Source organism: Notothenia rossii (genome assembly GCF_949606895.1).
Source record: "Notothenia rossii genome assembly, chromosome: 3".
NCBI classification, from domain to species: domain Eukaryota; kingdom Metazoa; phylum Chordata; class Actinopteri; order Perciformes; family Nototheniidae; genus Notothenia; species Notothenia rossii.
The window spans coordinates 15,514,449-15,533,448 of NC_136901.1; the positions used below are offsets into that span (position 1 = coordinate 15,514,449).

Consider the following 19,000-nt stretch of genomic DNA (forward strand, 5'->3'; position numbering starts at 1 on the left):
TATAAATGTCCAGCTGCACTTGAGAAATACCTCAAAAAGCCCCCAGTTGCTGGAGAAGGAACATCTGATCTCCCATGTACATCACACTCTGAAGAATGTAAGTTTTGCCAAACATTTATGGTCTCTGTGTAATCGTTCATACACTACTTTTTTGTCATTATTATTATTGTTATTATTATGATAAATAATGAAAACTGAAGCATGAATAACTTCTTTGCATGTTTGGATTGCCTGCCTGCAGGTGAAGGAATAACGAGCATATTATGTGAGTCCACCATTGCAGCCCCCTCAGATCCTGCTGACTACCCAGGCCCATCTGAGTCCACCATTGCAGTCCCCTCAGATCCTGCTGACTGCCCAGGCCCATCTGCAGTCCCCTCAGATCCTGCTGACTGCCCAGGCCCACCTGAGTCCACCATTGCAGTCCCCTCAGATCCTGCTGACTGGCCAGCACTGAGTGATACAGTGAGGATGGAGTTAGTCAGACGTGGGCCATATCATTTAAAATCCGACTTCACTTTTCCTAAAAAGGAGGGAGGGAGAAGTTGCCATCATCACTACTTTTACAGAAGATTAGTGAATGGAGAGACAATCAAGAGGAGCTGGGTTGTGTATTCCAAGAAAAACAAAAGTATTTACTGCTTTTGCTGCAAGCTGTTCTCCCAAAAAGAGTACCAACTAATCAGCAGTGGACTAAATGACTGGAAAAATGGCACTGACAAACTAAAAACACATGAGAACAGCCCAGAACACTCTAGGCACATGACGTTGTGGAAGGAACTGGAGACTCGACTTGAAAAGGGCCTAACTATAGACAAGGTAGAAATGGCACTTATGGAGGCTGAAAAGAGGAAGTGGCGTGAAGTCCTGACCAGGTTGGTGGCAATAATTCAGTCGTTGGCAGAGCGAAATATTGCCTTTAGAGGGACGACAGAAACACTTAACCAGCCAAATAATGGCAACTTCCTGAAGGAGGTAGAGCTCATGGCGAAGTTCGACCCAGTCCTCAAACAGCATGTTGCTGAGGTCCAAAGAGGAACCACCAATATTTCCTATTTGGGAAAAAGAATTCAAAATGAACTGATAGATTGCATCAGTGGGAAGATTGGGGACCATATGGTCAAGGAAATCAAACAATCCAAATACTTTTCAATTATTTTGGATTGCACCCCAGATTTGAGCCATACAGAGCAACTATCAGTCATTATTCGACTAGTTACAACCCAGGACACGCCCCAAATAAAAGAACATTTTATGGGGTTCCTTGAGGTAGAACAGTCCACTGGAGAAAGCCTTTCAACCCTGATTCTAAAGAGATTCGAACAGCTTGATATCCCTTTTGAAGACTGTAGAGGGCAGTCTTATGACAACGGTGCAAATATGAAAGGAAAGAGGAAAGGAGTCCAAGCCAGACTTGTTCAAATCAATCCAAGGGCTTTATTTGTGCCATGCGGAGCACATACATTGAACCTGGTGGTAGCTGATGCAGCAAAAAGCTCTGCAGAAGCCACTAGCTACTTTGGCTACCTGCAGAAGCTTTTCACACTCTTCTCTGCCTCCACTCAGAGATGGTCCATCCTAAAAAGCCATGTGAACATCACATTGAAATCATGGTCTGATACCAGATGGGAGAGTCGGATCAACAGCATAGAGGCTGTAAGGTATCAGGCTGCAGAAGTCAGAGATGCACTTCTAGAGGTGAGGGATAAAGCCACAGATGGAGTCGTAAAAATTGAGGCACAATCTTTGGCTGAAGAGGTTGGATCATACCGCTTTGCAATATGCACTGTGGTATGGTATGACATCCTGACCAACATCAAACATGTCAGCAAAATGTTGCAATCAGTGTCAATGCAGCTGGATATTGCTGTTGACCTCCTGAGAAAAACAGAAGTTTCTTTGGTCAGCTACAGAGGCAATGGATTTGCTTCTGCCCAAGCATCTGCCAAAGACATCTGTGGCCAAATGAATGTGGAAGCTGTTCTCAAGCGGAAGAGGCTGAGATCAACCAAGAGACAGTTCTCCTATGAGTCCCAGGAGGAGCAAGTGAGTGATGCACTAAAGAAACTCGAAGTTTCTTTTTTCAATATGGTGGTGGATGTTTCCATTGCATCACTGCAGGAGCGATTCAAGGCCTTAGGTGAAGTAGAGAAAAAGTTTGGGGTGCTACTCAACTTCCCTGACCTGCCAAAGGAAGATCTGACGAAGCAGTGTGAAACACTCAGCAACACCCTGAGCTGGGGTGGGCAGTCAGACCTGGATAAGAGGGAACTTGCACTGGAGATGCAGAATTTCCCAGCTTTGCCAAAAGCCAACATGACTACCCTGGAACTTCTGACTTTCCTACAGGAGAAGAAAATGAACGAAGTGTATCCAAATATGTGGGTGGCCCTCAGGATCGCTGTCACTATTCCAGTGACAGTTGCTGCTGGGGAGAGGAGCTTCTCCAAATTGAAGCTCATTAAAACATACCTGAGGTCGTCAATGGCTCAAGAACGCCTCAATGGATTAGCTTTAATAAGCATCAATCGCAAGGTTTCGGGGCAAATATCATTTGACGACACAATAAATGAATTTGCAGCAAGGAAGTCCAGACGTGTCCGACTTTAAGGATGTGGACTAATTAAAGGACACAATAACATAGCAGAGACTTGTTGTTCTGATTGCCTGTTTCATTTGATTTATAGTGTGTGTAATGTTGTTCATTATCTTAATTAGTCCACGTTTGCACTTTCTTTTCTTGAAGTTTTAAGAGAAGCTACTTTTGTTTGATGAGTGATTTTCATTTAATAACTACAATAATAATAATAAGGATAAAATAAATAAAAAATATGTTACATTTATTTGTTATTGGCTGTGGGTTATTGGTTATGTTCACATACTTATTTGGTTATTAAAATGTAAACCGATCTTTTTCATATGGGTGTTTAGAGTTGTACCCCTAGATCTAGTCTCTAGTAATTCTGCTCAAAGTGCACCAGATTGAAGCATTTTACTTTAAAATGTTAAAACAAATCTTTCCGAAGGGGGCATACCCCCGGACCCCCCTAGAGGATGTGACATCCACCCCCCAATTAAAACATGTTCATACAATAATGAATACATTTGAAACCTTCTTTATGTATATGTGACCCGCTCTATCGAAATCAGTCGGAAGTCGCAACGGCTCATTTCAAAATAAACGTGGATTTGCGTAAAAAACTATTTTTTCGGGTTCGGGTGTTTTGTTTGATTTTAAACAAACAAAGTCTTGGCTTTCAGAATATGAAACTTTTATTTCCAAACTCACACGATAAATACATTCTTTAAGCTTGTAAAGGGAAGATGAAAGGCAATCTGCTCTTCCGCAGCGCCGCCCCCCCTCCCTCCGGCTGACATTATGAATGTAAGCGTAGAGTAATCATAAATAACACGGCAGGGTCCGTTACAGTTTGTTTTCATCTGATTTCAATTAAACAAAGTCTTGGCTTTCAGAATATTAAACTTGTTTCGGCAAATTCAGATGATAAATACAGCTTTTAAGCTTGCAACGGCATAAATACAAGCGGAGAACGGAGTAATGTAACGTCACAGCAGACATAACAACAGCCGGTGTTTCTCGTGAGGGTTTTCCCCGGGAACGCAATACACACAAACGCAAAATTACACAAACACACACACACACGTATACACACACACACACTCGCGAGCTTCTCCCAGACCAGTAATCCAAACGAAAATATCTTCCCTCCGTAGTATTTTGATCATTTGCTAATAACCAATCAGATCGATGGATTCCAGAGAAGAGAAAACTTTAAAGGCCTTTTTCTCAAAATGATGACTCGGTGACAGTCATTATATAATGTGACATATTTCGCTTAATATTTGTAGTACAAAAACAATCCTGATATCATTAGAAAGCTAGAAATATCCTCTTTCCAGTAGTGTATACAACTCAAAATGTGTCTTCGGGTCAATGCGACTGATTTCGATAGAGCAGGTCACATATTACCTATGTCAATAAGTTTCAGTTTTTGTAGTGTATTGGTCTTTTGTAGAGATTTTTCATTTATTCTTTATATATTCTATTGTGTATTGCTTGGAGGCGGGGGGGGCACCAAATCATAATCTCGCCTAGGGCACCAAAATGTCTAGGGCCGGCCCTGGATGTATGAAGCGCAACGGCGCTGATAAAACATAGATCAAACCTGCTATTAAAGTTGGCCATCACTGTTCCTCTCTAGCCGAAGACTCCGACGTGTTACCCTGCAGTGTTTCCAGGAAAGATGCAGCGTCCTCCACCGACGCGAAATGCTTTTTCCCCCCGTCCTTGGTTGTGATCCGTAACCTCGCTGGATATAGGAGTGACGGTTTCAAGCCACGTTGATAAAGTGCGGACATCACCTCCCGGTACGCCGCGCGTTGCTCCACGATCTCTGAGCAGTAGTCTTCAAAGATAGCCACGGGCTTCCACTGGAAAAACTGTTTTCCCCGCCGCTTCCGGGCCTCCTGAATGATCAGCTCTTTCATCCTGAAATGATGGGTGAGGGCTATTACCGCTCTTGGTCTTTACCCGGGACTTGGCTTGGCAGTCAGGGCTCTGTGTGCTCGGTCCAGCTCCGGAGCTGTAGTGAGGACTTGGTCACCCAGAAGCTCCACCAGCAGTCTCGAAAAAAAGTCTGTGGGACGTGCACCCTCAATCGACTCCGGTAGGCCAGTTATCCTTACGTTATTGCGGCGGCTGCGTGACTTTAGCTTGTTGTAGCTTCCCTCCATTGCTGCGCACTTAGCCTCCAACTCTTCAATTTTGTCGCTGAGCTGATTCGCGTTAGCCTCAAGGGAGGTCAGGCGTTTACCGTGGTCTGTGACAAAGTCTAATTTTGCTTCCAGAAAAGTCATAGCCGACTTACATTCCTTGGAAAGGGAGTCTCTGTAATCCTCCAGTAGCTTAAAGGGGACCTATCATGCAAAATACACTCTTGTACGTCTTTTGAACATGAATATGTGTCCCCGGTGTGTCAGGGAACTCACCAAGAGTCAGAAAACACAATCCTCTCTATTTTCCTCCATACCCAAATCTCTTAAAAAGGGGCTGCAATGGATCTGATACAGATTGATCCAGATTTGAACACTTTTCTGACGTCAGGACGGTGGCGCTACGGTTATTGGGCCAACTCCACCGATCAGGAGGAGAAAGCCACGGACATTGCCGTTCGAAAGCACTGGAGACGCTGTAGTACATATTTCAGGCCACCAGATGGTGCTGTTCTCACTCAATCCAAGCATGAAAGACAGTGTTAAATTGAGCGAAATGAGGAATGGATCAAATGCATGATCGGTTTGGTATTTTGAAAAATAAAACGTATAAATATACCTTATATTGGCATGGCCCTACAATATATTATTCAAATATAGCATGATAGGTCCACTTTAAACAAGAACGGCATGCTTGCTATGGCAGTAGCAGGTGCTTCGTCTCTCTTCTCCTTTCTGCTTGCTTTCGAAGCCATTTAGCCGTTTCAATGGAAAGTACATAGTTATGCGTAAAATAAATAAAACAATTAAACAAAAATCCCCGCGTTGTTTACAGGTAAGAGGTTTAAAAGTGAGTTGTATGTTAAAAGTAGTGGGAGCTGGAGAAACACGCCTCTACTCCATTCCTCGTCGCCGGAAGTTCCATCATTTTTCATGCATTTTAAGCACATTTTTGCAAACTCCTCCTAGGGAAATGTTCAGAAAAATTCCAATCCAAGTTAAGCGCATATCCAATGTCATGCTACATTGAAAAGGAATGGTCCTCCGCTCGAACGGGGAGCTCGTAGGCTAATGGAGAATGTACCATTTTTGACCATTTATATGTCAGATATTAGCAAGACCCGCCTGTCTGCCCGGCACCAGTGGCGTAGCCACCATAGGGCCCAGGACCACCCAGTTTACTCATTGGCCCACCCTGAGAAAGCTTTGGTGTACATTTAAATGTTTTAATATTTTAATTTAATTTTTAATTTGTATTATTATAAAAAATGTGTTCACCCATTGAGAATATCCAAGCATTCAAAGTGAAATTCAAGTGAACAAATATCGAGTTGAATTAATGTTGTATGTGTTTTACCCTCTGAACCGAACTCATAATGGTCCTGGGGCTCTGGCCTCAGGACCATTTGAGCTTCTGGAGCTCTCCTCTCTGAAAGCATTGTTGTTGAAAACAGCTTTGCTTCTTGCCTTAACGTCAGCCAAAAGAGTGTCCGAGTTAACTGCTCTGTCGGTGCACCCGAGTTGTTTGCTAATTCGGGGTGACCAGAGCGGCGCGAAACTTATATCGAAACCCTCCTTTGTGCCTAAAAACTTAAGGAGTGCGTTCAGGTCAAGGGCTATTCAGTTGGGGAGTTTTAGTCTTCCCCCCCATGGTGGGGCCAGGGAGGCTAAACTGCACTTTGAAGTAACGTGTTATGGCAGAAAAGTTTAATACAGCGTATTTTTGGTATATTCATTCTAATGTCACCTGATATATAAGAAGTATGTTGAATTATGTTATCACTAATATATTTGTGTTTTTATATATTCATGTGTATTAAATTTGAATGGACAAAGTACATTTTTTCTTCTTAATTATAGAGAGGTTTTTTATATATTCCTGAAACAATGTCCCATTTTTAGTAAAACTAGATTAGTGCAATAGTCTTTTCTTCCACTTTTATGTATAATCAAAAGGGTGTTTTTTTGGCTATTTGTGAGTAGGTAAGGTACAGTATAACCTGTGACTTCTGCCTTGAGTGAAAAGATTACCCGTTAAGTATTTTTCAGAAAGTCTTGTTGCAGTTTCCAGATATCAGGAGAGGCCCATGAGTCTCTTTGTTAATCATCAATGGTCTTTGCAATTAACAGGGGAACTCCAAGAGAGATCTTCCTCAGATATAATGCAGTTAAAGTCTTGTTAGTTAATGATTCATTTCCTGCAAGGCTCATAAAGAGGCCTGGAGACCATGGTCCTTCTGATCTGATTAATAAATGTATTCATTCCGAGTAAGCTGAGTTTGAGGTGAGAGGAAGTTCAAAGATGGCCTTAGGCTACAAGAACAGTTAACTTTTGTTAGTTAACTAATCCTATGGCCGTCATGGGACGATGACGTTTAAACATTTAAAAATATGGCTTTCATAAAGAAAGACATGTGACATTCTGAGGGGCTGCCGGATAAGATGTGTGTGTTTAATTACTTTGTATCAAATAGTAGCAGTCTGTATAACAAAAAGCTGGAAGTATGAGAAGTGAAAATATTAGTATTAGGAGAAGTGGAGAGGTGAGCGAGGGGATACCCTTATCTGGACACAGCTCTGGGGCCGTATTCACAAAGCATTTTATCTTACCGCTAGGAGTGCTCATAACTCGCGCTAAAACATTTTATGTAGGAGTTTTTTCTTAAAAGTTATTCACAAAGCCGCTGAGACCTACTCATACTAAGGATAAATCACAAAGAGTGAACTAAGAGTGACGCGCCGTTGCTATGGATTACGTTGATTCTCGTGCATGAGTTTAGAAGCGGTCAGTACGGTGATTGGTTGTTCAGAGCAGGCGTTCTCGGTGAAACTCATCCGCAACATCCCACAAACGAGCCCACTAAATCACCGAAAAACAAGGAAATAGCCTAGGCTAGAAATGTATTCCTATCAAATAGTTATGGACAGTGCAGTTAGCAGAATACACGCATGATGACAAGTTTGTGCAGACCACGATAATGATGTTGTATATGTACGTTAAAGAGAGAGAGCAAACAATAAAAATACGTAAATTGCATTAAATCAAGGAGGCAATTAAAAGCACCCTGCAAACTATTATCCAATGAGCATATTTCCAGCACTTAAACACTTTCAATAACAGCCCATTCCGCCATTCAAGTCCCCCTATCATGATGAATGAAAGTGAAGACAAAGTTAAACGCAAGCGAAAGCCCAACTGGTCCCAGGACCGATTGTTACTGCTGGCCCAGTTTGTGCTGGAGAGGAGGGGAATAATAAAGGGGAAATTTGGCTCTGGAGTGACCAGTAAGAAGAAGCGGGAGGCATTGGAAGAAATATGCTTAAACGTCAATGCTTCCTTCCCTGCGGTGTGTCGCTCTACCGACGACTGCGAAAAGAGGTGGTATGCGCTGCAATCACAGTGTAGGTCGGAGATTGCCGACTATAAAAGAGCCGTCGCGGCTACAGGTAAGTCCATTATTAACATTGCTTGCATTCATTTGGGAAATGTATTTGCATGATTTAAATTTACAATTAACAAAGGCTACAGTGATATGAAACGTTGTGAATGAAACTGAAATGTAATTTGTTGGAGGAGGATCTGCACCAAAGCCATTGTCCCCAGTTGCATCAGTGGTGTACGCCGTCCTAGGCTCTGACACCAGCAGAACTGGCCTCGAGGGTGCAGCTGGTCCTGCAGTCGAGTTGCTAAAGGAGATTGAGGGGTAAGCATGCAATAATTGCAATAGGCTACCTGAAAAACCTTTCTGTTTAATATTTACAGAAGAATTACAATGTGCAACTGTTCAACCCACTTCCCAAAAATGTGTAACAAATGATATATATATCTTCCCCACAGGAGAAATCAAGATGAAAGTCCAGCAGCAGCATCACATCACACAGCTCTTCCTCTTCTCCCCCTCCTAGCTCTTCCTCTTCCAGCTGCACCTCCTCCAGCTGCTCTTCCTCTCCCAGCTGTGCCTCCTCTCCCAGGTCTTCCTCTCCCTGCTCTTCCTCTTCCAACTCGCCCTCTTTGTGCACCCCCTGCCTCTCCTCTCCCTCCTGCTGCTGGTGCCAGTTCACTCGTGGAGAAGAAATTGAGGATGGAAATGAGGGTTTTAAAAAGGCAAAAAAAGGTCCTTAAAGCGAAAGAGCGGCTATTACAACTGAAGACAGAATATTACAGTCTTAAGATAGAAAAATTGAAAGAAAACATATAAATGTGAATATGAAATAAATGTTATGAACTACACAAATGTGTGTTGACTGATTTGTGCCAAGGTGTTTACCTAAAATGTGTATTCACAAAGTGATCCCTAAATGCCAGTCCACTCTGCTCCACACGGCCAAATTCATTATCATGTTCATCGCCGTCAACTTCATCATCATCGTCATCTGGCTGTGGAATGTTCCTTCGCTTGCAGAGGTTGTGGAGAATGGCACATACAGTGATGACTGTACTTGCCCTCTCTGGGTTGAGGCGTATTTCGCCGTGCAGGACATGAAAACAACGTTTCATCTGCCCAATTCCTCTCTCCACAACATTTAGTGTATTTTTGTGTGCTCTAAAATATATGGAGGAAAACAGTAAACAATAATAAATATGGATTCAACAAATAAAAGGCGTCAAAGAGCCAATACGATGTTTTTTACGCATAGGACTAAGCGTAATCTGCGTAATCACTTATATGTTATACTTTAACTGTGCTCCCGGTTGTGGATTGAGATAGGGTGTCAAGAGCCACGTCTTGCAGGGATAGCCACTGTCACCCAGCAAGTGACACCCAACTGGTACATGGTGCCTCTCAAAAAGCTGCCTCAGACCGCTCTCCATTAAAATACGTGAATCATGGGTAGATCCAGGCCACTTTGCAACAACATCAAGAATGTTAAAAGTTGCATCAAAAACAATCTGCGTGTTGATGGAATGTACTTTCTTTCTATTGACGAACACGTCCTCATCTTTTGATGGCGCAATTATTTTTATGTGCGTCCCGTCAATAGCACCGACCACACCGGGCATACCTGCAATTGCCATGAAGTTGGGTTTGATCCTGTGTAGTTGTTGATTGTCCAAAGGAAACCGGATAAACTGTTGGATGATATGTGGTCTAGAGAGCGCGTTGATGGTTTGGTTTATGGCACGGCTGACTGATGGTTGTGATATTCCTAAATCGTCGGCATTGCAAAGTTGCATTTTCACTGTTGCTAAATATCGTAGTGTTGCCAAACATTTTATTTCCGGACTTATCGGGTTATTCCTGTTAGTCGGGGATGTTATTGCATTCCGCACTAATTCCAGAACAGGTTTGATACCCTCACGATTTAGCCTATATCTCTTGATCAATTCACAGTCTTCCATTGTCTCCAAAACATTTTGTCTCGCAGCCATTTTCAGATTCTTTGTGAATAGGTCTTACTGAGTTAGGAGTCCTCTCGAGGACTTTTAAGCTCTCCTAAACTTAGGTGCTACTTTTAGGCCTAAAATACTTTGTGAATTGCTCTTTGTGAATAAAATGTGTTTGTCTCTTCCAATGGATGATCCCTCTGGGAGGAGCATCTGACGCAACTCCTCCTGTTGTTTTTGCATGTAAGCCTGTTGTGTCCTTGGTCCGGTCTCTTTTGTCCTCAGGCTGTCCAGATAGTAAGATCTCCCAGATAGGAGAAAAGAGCAGGAGTACTCCTTTGTATTGTATTGTTATCTTTTACCATTAAAACAGATTATTGTTTATCCTGGTGTTTCTTAATCCCTTCCTTTTATGATTTTACCCAGCTCACCAAACGACACGCGGAGCCGAGGTGGGTTTTAGACCACTCAGCGCTCCTACAACCTCCTCTGCCCAGTGCGTGCGTTAGCTGTTATGTGGAGCGCACAGCTGCCCTTAAGGCCCTGACACACCAAACTGACACCAGAGAACACGTCCCGACGGAACCCGACTGCAAAGACTTTAGCCGACGGCCAAGTAGCACGTACGCACTGCGCATGCATGAGTGGCAATAACTCTCCTTACCAGCAGGCGGCGGTAGTGTGTATTCGTCATTCAAAAGAGGCAACAACCGGAAGACAGAGAAGAAGAACAGACTCCGTCATATAAACAAACAACAAATAGCGTGTGCGTTCCATTTTCACTCTCGTCCATCAAAAACATGTCTCGTGCGGTACTGGAGCTATCAGCCATTGGAGTGTTGCTTGCGGAAGACATTCTTCGTGCCTTCTTAGAATTATTATTTTTTGTTTGTGATAGAAATAAGATCCTGTGTATATTTTGAGAACTTTTCATGAAGGCTGAGAGTTTGTTGTATTTGTTTTGGGTGAAAGCATTGGGGTCTTTTCTTTTTGAGGATCAGCAATGTGGATTATTATGTTTTAAAATGTAACTGTGTTTATATTTTTCTGTAAATAAAAGATAAACATTTATTTATTTATTTTAAATCACGCCCGATCTCGGAAGCTAAGCAGGGTCGGGCCGGGTCAGTACTTGGATGGGAGACTGCCTGGGAATACCCGGTGCTGTAAGCTTTTTTTAAATACAGGTACATCCGCGGTGATAAGATAGGTTTATACCCTAAAATAGCATGCTTCATAGCAAGATTTGACAATGGCAAACAGGCTATTTCTGTTTTCGCTCCTGGAGAGTCTTCGATAAGCAAGTAGACTCTAAGGCAGGGATCACCAACTACATTTATCCAATAGACACTTTACGTTACGTGTCTAAAAAACGTATTCAGATTACTTTTAGAATACTTTTGGAATGCTTTCTTTTTCCATAACAGATGGGTATGTTTTGGTGAACAGGAGACACTTGTTTTACTGTTTTAATGGCTTATCAATAACTCAAACACAACATCTTGGTGTCATTCTGGACAGCTCCCTCATCTGCACCCCACATAAAAAACATCACCCGGACTGCATTCTTTGTACCGTCTTAAAACCTTTCCTTGTAAGGTGTCCTTGGGTGCTTTGAAAGGCGCCCCTAAATAGAATGAATTATCATTATTTATTATCTAAAACGATGTAATAACTTTTAAAACTGTTTCCAGTCACTTGCCTCATGCATTCAACAGCAGCAGGCCATTCACTTTGATTTGATCCCGTTATGAAATGTCATAATTTCGACAATAAATAAATGCTACATAAACGTTATCTTGCACATTTTATCTAACCATCTCCGTTTCTAACTTTCAATATATTTTAAAAGAGATCTCTCTCTCATTTGCGTGTGGGGGCGGGGCCTCACAGACACCATCTCTCTCTCTCACAGACATGCTGCAGCGCTGTGCAGTGTGCACACAGTTCTGCCGGTAATGAATATTACATTTTGTGAAGAAACCTTTCCACCAATAATTCCAATAAGTATTCCAAAATGTGTTAACTTCAGGTTTATGAAAGTAACTGTAATCAGATTACACGTTTTTCAAATGTAACGCCAGCTGAATACAGTTAGCCTTGATTTTTGTATTCTGATTACGTAACTCCGTTACAACCCAACCCTGCTTCTAGGCTACTGTCCGCAGCTCCAGCCTCTCTGTTGGACTCTGTCGCAGCGGGGCTGCTGCTGTGGTGCCGAGCGCATTAACCAGACTCTTCACAACGAAGGTTTCGCAGTACGCAGTCTACTGACCCGCAGCTGCTGCCTCTCTGTTGGACTCCGGTACTGCACCTTACTCACGAGACGTTGTAAAAAAAAAAGGGTGGGGACACAGTAACCACTCCCCCAACGCCACAGTCACCCCCGTCGTGCGGGCCGGATGTGGCCCGCGGGCCGCCAGTTGGTGGTCACTGCTCTAAGGGATTGTCACTGTCATTGTCAGCAGAATCGAGGAGAGTCTCATTCGGTTCTTTCTCCCGTTTATTCGCCCGCTCCAGCAGCCCAGCCCAGAACTATGCATCGGCTTCATCCTCCGAGGGATCACTGGTGGTATCTTGGTAAACCAGAGTTAATTCATCTTTGCTGCTGCTGAACTCGGGACAATGGGCTGGAGCTCGCCCTGCTCGAACGGAGGATGTCTTTCTCCTTAACACCGGGGTTGCTGGCGTAGTACCGGTTAGCAGTCCTTAAGTCGTGGCACATAAACCTTGACAGCACCTCACGATTGGATGTGTCCTGGTATCATATGGATAATTAGTCAAACTGGAATTGGTAATTGAGGGTTGGCCTCCGCCAGGGCTGCGCTTTGTCACCAATCCTGTTTGTAATATACATGGATCGGATTTCGAGGCGTAGTCGTGGGGGAGGGGGTCTGCAGTTCGGTGGACTAAGGATTGCACCACTGCTTTTTGCAGATGATGTGGTTCTGATGGCTTCATCGGTCTGCGACCTTCAGCACTCACTGGATCGGTTCGCAACCGAGTGTGAAGCGGCTGGGATGAGGATCAGCACCTCCAAATCTGAGGCCATGGTTCTCAGCAGGAAACCGATGGACTGTCCACTCCAAGTAGGGAATGAGTCCTTACCCCAAGTGAAGGAGTTCAAGTATCTCGGGGTCTTGTTCTCGAGTGAGGGAACAATGGAGCGTGAGATGGGTCGGAGAATCGGAGCAGCGGGAGCGGTACTGCAGTCTCTTTACCGCACCGTTGTGACGAAAAGGGAGCTGAGCCAAAAGGCAAAGCTCTCTGTCTACCGGGCCATTTTCGTTCCTACCCTCACCTATGGTCATGAAGGATGGGTCATGACCGAAAGAACGAGATCGCGGGTACAAGCGGCCGAGATGGGTTTTCTCCGCAGGGTGGCTGGTGTCTCCCTTAGGGATAAGGTGAGAAGTTCGGTCATCCGGGAGGGACTCGGAGTTGAACCGCTCCTCCTTCGCGTCGAAAGGAGCCAGTTGAGGTGGTTCGGGCACCTAGTTAGGATGCCACCTGGGCGCCTCCCTAGGGAGGTGTTCCAGGCACGTCCAGCTGGGAAGAGACCAAGGGGTAGACCTAGAACCAGATGGAGGGATTATATCTCTTCTCTGGCCTGGGAGCGCCTTGGGATCCCCCAGTCAGAGCTGGTTGATGTGGCCAGGGAAAAGAAAGTTTGGGGCTCTCTGCTGGAACTGCTACCTCCGCGACCCGACCACGGATAAGCGGGAGAAGATGGATGGATGGATGGATGGAATTGGTAACAGTTAAATGTGCAGCAGAGCAGGGTGTGGGAAATGGAACCCTGAAGCCCTGCATCAGTCCATGCGAGGTTGAGAAACATGTGGAGGTTCTTTGAGGGGCCGTCCCCCGCCGTGTAGAGGAAGTAGCGATTCTGTTGCCCAACCAACGTCTTTTTGATTTGCATCCATAACTGGACCCAGCCAAATTCCTCCAAAGTACAGTGCAGCTGCGCTTCTCCATAGGTTTTGGCGGTCTTATGTGCCTTGACATGTATGACATAACCGTGCTTGGTGCCCCTGTCTTCTGCATCATTCACCTCTGAATTAGTCATGTTTGCGTGGACTCCTGCACGGTGACCATAGAGCAGGGACCAATGGAGTGAGAAATAGCCGTATAAGAGGTAGTGGGCTTCTACAGAGGGGGAATGCTCCATTCGATCCAATAGTTCCGGGATGCGCTTGACTGAGGCAGAAAGACACTTTTCAAGATCACCATAGCCAGGCAGGCTGTCCAGCTTACGCCTCTTCACATGGAACTGATGTATTGTCACATCCCTTTGCAGACGGTCCAGACAACGTTGCAACTCCCGCTTTATGGTCTTCATGTCAGACACACTGAGCCTGTTTGTTTTCACATGTGAGTCCATCAAGTACCGGATAAACTGCATTATATTTTTTATATAAAAGGCAAAAGTCGTGACGGCAAGGTTGGAGTTTTCTCTCAGGTCATGTGGCCAGGCACGGATCTTTGAAGTGTCCTTCAGGAACAGCCAGTCCGACAGACGGGGAGAGTCTCGACCCATAAATTACATTACATTGCATTTAGCTGACGCTTTTATCCAAAGCGACTTACAATAAGTACTATAGCAGAAAGTTCTTGACCCGGCTCACCTTAGACCGCACATTTTCGGACAACTTTGTGTCTGGATCGACCCCCGCATTGTAGTACCGGTACTCTGTCATTACCACCTCCATGCTGGGTGGAAGTGTGATGTACCGCATTGTATTACCACGGCCACTACCAGAGGGCCAGTAAGGTGTGGGTGACGCTTTCCCAGCCACAAGGACAAATGCCAGTCTAGCGCGCCGAGCTTCGGTGTTCCTGAGCAATACAGTGGTACGGAACAATTGCTAAGTCCTGCTGGTGGAGGACGATTGAGCACTGACAATGGCTGCAGCATTTAAAATGCTACTGTGTAGGCGGGTGAGTCACTGGAGTCGTGATGCCGGAGATAGTTGGGATGGTGGGTTGCTTTTGACCCATGAGGAGCTCCGTGACTTCAATTGCCATCTCCGGCTCATCCACATCAGTCATGGCCGGATCATCAGAGTCCTCACAGTCCCCATTCAGCTCATCACGATGTCTGGTTCCCACACCACCACGACCCTCATCACGGCTCGTCTTAGAGCCATGCTCAAGTTATGCGTTTTTCTGCTTGTATTTGCACTTCACCCCCGAGGAACTCCGCATGGTTGCTCGACGCTGAGACAAGTCTACTTAGTTCACACTGGGGGGGGGGGGGCAGACATCGGTCTCCTTAATCCTTCGCTCCTAGACTCCTCATCGCCAACGTATTTCGATTGAGGCCTGCCGCGTTCAACCAAGGGGGGATATCTGCCGGAGGAAGCTGGCCTTGCTGGCTGCTGGATCGTAATGCTTTCAGCCGGTGGAGTCGCTGACGAGCTACGGAGGTCCCTCTTGGCACTGGAAGCCTTCAACTGGTTCAGCTTATTTCGTAGAAAACACACCTCTTTATTGAGGGCCTCTTTTTTAGCCTTCAGTGCGACGTTTTCCAGCCTTAACAGTCTGTGTGTTGTTCCCTCATCGGAGTCGAGGTCAATTTCCCAGGAAAAGGAGTCTGGGTGTTCATCATAAGCACCACATTCCACATCAAGTGTCGTTGTTATGTGTACTGGGGGGTCGATCTGCCGGAGCTCCCTCAGCATTTTAAGCCCCACCAGGCGTTTCATTTCTCGCAGTACTAAGTCTGCTTCTTGTTGGCTGAGCTCCGGGTGCTCTGTTTTGAGATGCCGGTCCAGCCTCGTGCCATGGTATGCACAACCAACAACAGAGCAGGGCTCCAGGCAAATGTTTATTCTTCCATTGGCCATGCGTAGGAGAATGCTGCGTTTAGTTTTGTTGCGGACTAGGTGCCGGAACACCAAGTTTCTTGGGAGAGAGCGGTATTTCAGGTGACACAGCAAGCATTCTGTCGTCATCTTGGACTGCATCTTTGAAGTCATATTAGCCGAACCTTTGGAGACACAAACAGATTGAAAGGTACGCTATTTCGGAAGATGGGAGGCTCCATCTGTGTTCAACATTGCTGGGTAAATCATATTTACCCGGAGAAGGGGGGCTCCGACTCCAATACCAACACTGAGCTAGAGAGTGCCCCAGAGTACCAGGCCGACACTCATATGCGAGCCATCAATTCATGTTACTCACCCAGCAAATGAATCACAAACTGACCCGTAACCGGGTGTCAGTAGGGAGAACCGGGGGGCTGGGGGAAGAAGATTGAGTTGAGGAAAGGGGATCCATACTGGGGGTAAAGCAAAGAAAGGGTCCGAAAATAGTGACTTGTAACTCGGGTAGAGAGTATGTCATCTATCGGTTCTATCCTCCAGACAACATGGTAACATGGGAACAACAGTACCTCTGCTCCGGCCTTCGCCGCAGCGGGGGGAGGAGGCATTGAACCCCTCACACCTCTCCCCGGAGGAGGCAGGGGAGTGAGGTACCCGGAGGCGCACGGTGGACGGCCAGGGCAAGGCCGCCACACCCACTGGAGTCAGGGTTCCGAGTTTTTCGAGCCAGGTCCCGGTGAAACGCAGGACGGAGCACCCGGCAGGAGCCTCCAGCAGAACCCCCGCGCAGTTCCCTCGGAAGAGGCGGAGAGGTGGGAGTTTTTCATCAGCTGGCGGACTGCCGGGGAGAACGTGCTGCTCGGGAGCCAGGCTCAGAGTTAGTGGCAGTGAGAGCCTGTGCACCTGCCTTTTACAGCAGGCACGAGCTCGCCTGGGGGGGGAGAGAAGGCAGAAGCAGAGGCTGCAGAAACAGCCAGAGCCCTCCTCTCAAACACACCCCTCATTTGGTCGACAAGCACATTGGTAGATTCCCCTGTCAACTCTGCCCAGTTGGGACTTCTGTAACAACCATGCTGGCGGGTCTCCAGGCAACAATTGTAGCCGAGCCAGAGTGCATTTAGAGGAATATGTTAATCCAGAATATCAGAGAGCCGTTCCAGTTTTTTGTGTGGTGAACTGGCGGTCAACGCGTCCTGAAGTTTTTTTTGAAGCAGTGTCGCTGTTCGAGAATGTCTGTCAATCCTTTCTGTGTCCGGGCTGAGTGAGGTTACCCGGTTTTACAAATTGTGGAGAAATAACCCGGGCAGGACCAGGTTGTTATTCCTTTCAGAGCCGCTCCGGAGGACGACACTACGTGGCTCTCCCAGCACGCACCGAGAGGCTCACAGCTTCCCCATGAGTCTGGTGCTCCGCAGCGGCGTTAGAGTGGGTCTCGGACCCGACCCAACCTCCGCTGGCACCCCCTCTCTCCCCAAACGACACCCGCATGCGGCAAGCCAGGCGGAACGCGGGCAGCGCGGAGACTGAAAGTCCACCGGCAGCCGCGCACGCATAGAGGCGAGCCCGACGGGGCGCCCCACGCCCGGACCCGAAGACACTGACGTGAGAGGAGGAAAAAGGAAGTTTGCGCCAACGGAGAGGAGGGAGGACCAGGGGATCCACGCAACCGCACCGGACATCCAGAAACGTCTACACTTAGGGGGACGAAGGCGGCCGAGACCAATTACACTCGCTTCGATTAGAAGCAATGTCAGTTAGAAGATGGTCTCTGTCAATCCTTTCCGTGTCTGGGCTGGGTGAGGTTTCCCGTGTTGAGTCAAATTAAGCCACAGGCTCTGCTCCACTCCTGGTGGTGCGTTTCCGTCAATTCGTTTAAGTTTCAGTTTGCTGTCATCTTCAGTTTCCGCAGGACCAATTGCTCATATCAGAGCTTAAGGCTGGACAAGCTGTAGAGAAACACCCGGGCTGGACCAGGCCGTTACTCCTTTGAGACAAGCATATGTGGTTACGCAGGATCAAATAGGTAGCCTGTGATGAAGTAGGGTCGACCCTATATCATGTGAAGCCACCGAACACCGGTCCCCGGGCGAACCGTTGCCCGGAGCAAGGCCAATTGCTGAATGCCGCAGCCGACGAAGGCCGCTATGCAACAGTGGAGGGTTCGAGAAACAACAGTGTTTGCCGGGCGCGCCGCGGCGGAGGTGGGGAGGTTCCAGCCCGTAACCTCCACCCCGTGGTGGGACCCGAGTCAGACGGTTCGTCTTGGTCACGCTTCATATCGGTCGGCCCGGAGGGAAGACACACGCAGGGTTGCCCCCAGGCAGCACACCCTCCCGGCCATCAGAGTCGAACCCGCAGTTCGGAGGAACCGACCGCCAGAGCACCGGCACAAGGCCGGGCCGGCGGAGGCCCTCCGATGGCGGGTCGCGTTTGCCATTCGATCAGTGAGAAATCTGAAAAAAGTCTGAGTTAACTTGTTGGAGATCCATAGAAAAGGGGTGAAAATGAAAGAAAGTATCCGCCAATGGTGCCTTATAATGCGGATAGAGTCCCGTGCCAACTCCCCTCGCATTCCTCCAGACTCAGAAAAAGTCTCAGTTAACTTTTTGGAGATCCATAGAAAAGGGGTGAAAATGAAAAAAAGTATCCGAAAATAGTGCCTCATAATGCGGGTAGAGTCCCCTGACAACTCCCCCCGCATTCCTCCAGACTCAGAAAAAGTCTGAGTTAACTTTTTGGAGAACCATAAAAAAGGGCTAAAAGTGTTAAAATGTATCCGAAAATAGTGCCTCATAATGCGGGTAGAGTCCCCTGACAACTCCCCTTACTTTCCTCCAGAGGCCAGTTAAAAAACTTAAAGTTTGGTAAGAACCATGCCAGAGTGCACATAGAGCGGATGAATTCCTCCATGAAGTTAAACAGCCGTTTTTTTTCTGAGTCCTCTCAAAAACTGGGTTTCCGATTTCGTGCAGACAGTAGTCTGAAAATGATGAATGAATCTTTTGGACGGAGTAGCGGAGGCTTGGATTCCCCTCTCCGTTGTAAGTTGCAACGGGGGGGGGTGGAAAAGTGCCCCGGGGCTTCGCGCCGAAGGGTTGAGCTTTTCGGAGCC

General features: G+C 46.4%; 1 protein-coding gene across 1 annotated transcript; it reads left to right on the plus strand.

Moving 5' to 3' along the window:
- Positions 1-762: 762 nt before the first annotated feature.
- On the plus strand, positions 763-2,610 carry LOC307032824 (zinc finger MYM-type protein 1-like; the record flags this gene model as incomplete). The annotated part of the gene is made up of 1 exon (XM_079671101.1): positions 763-2,610. The coding sequence occupies one exon, from the start codon at positions 763-765 to the stop codon at positions 2,608-2,610; it is 1,848 nt and encodes a 615-aa protein (XP_079527227.1).
- Between the last annotated feature and the right edge of the window lie 16,390 nt (positions 2,611-19,000).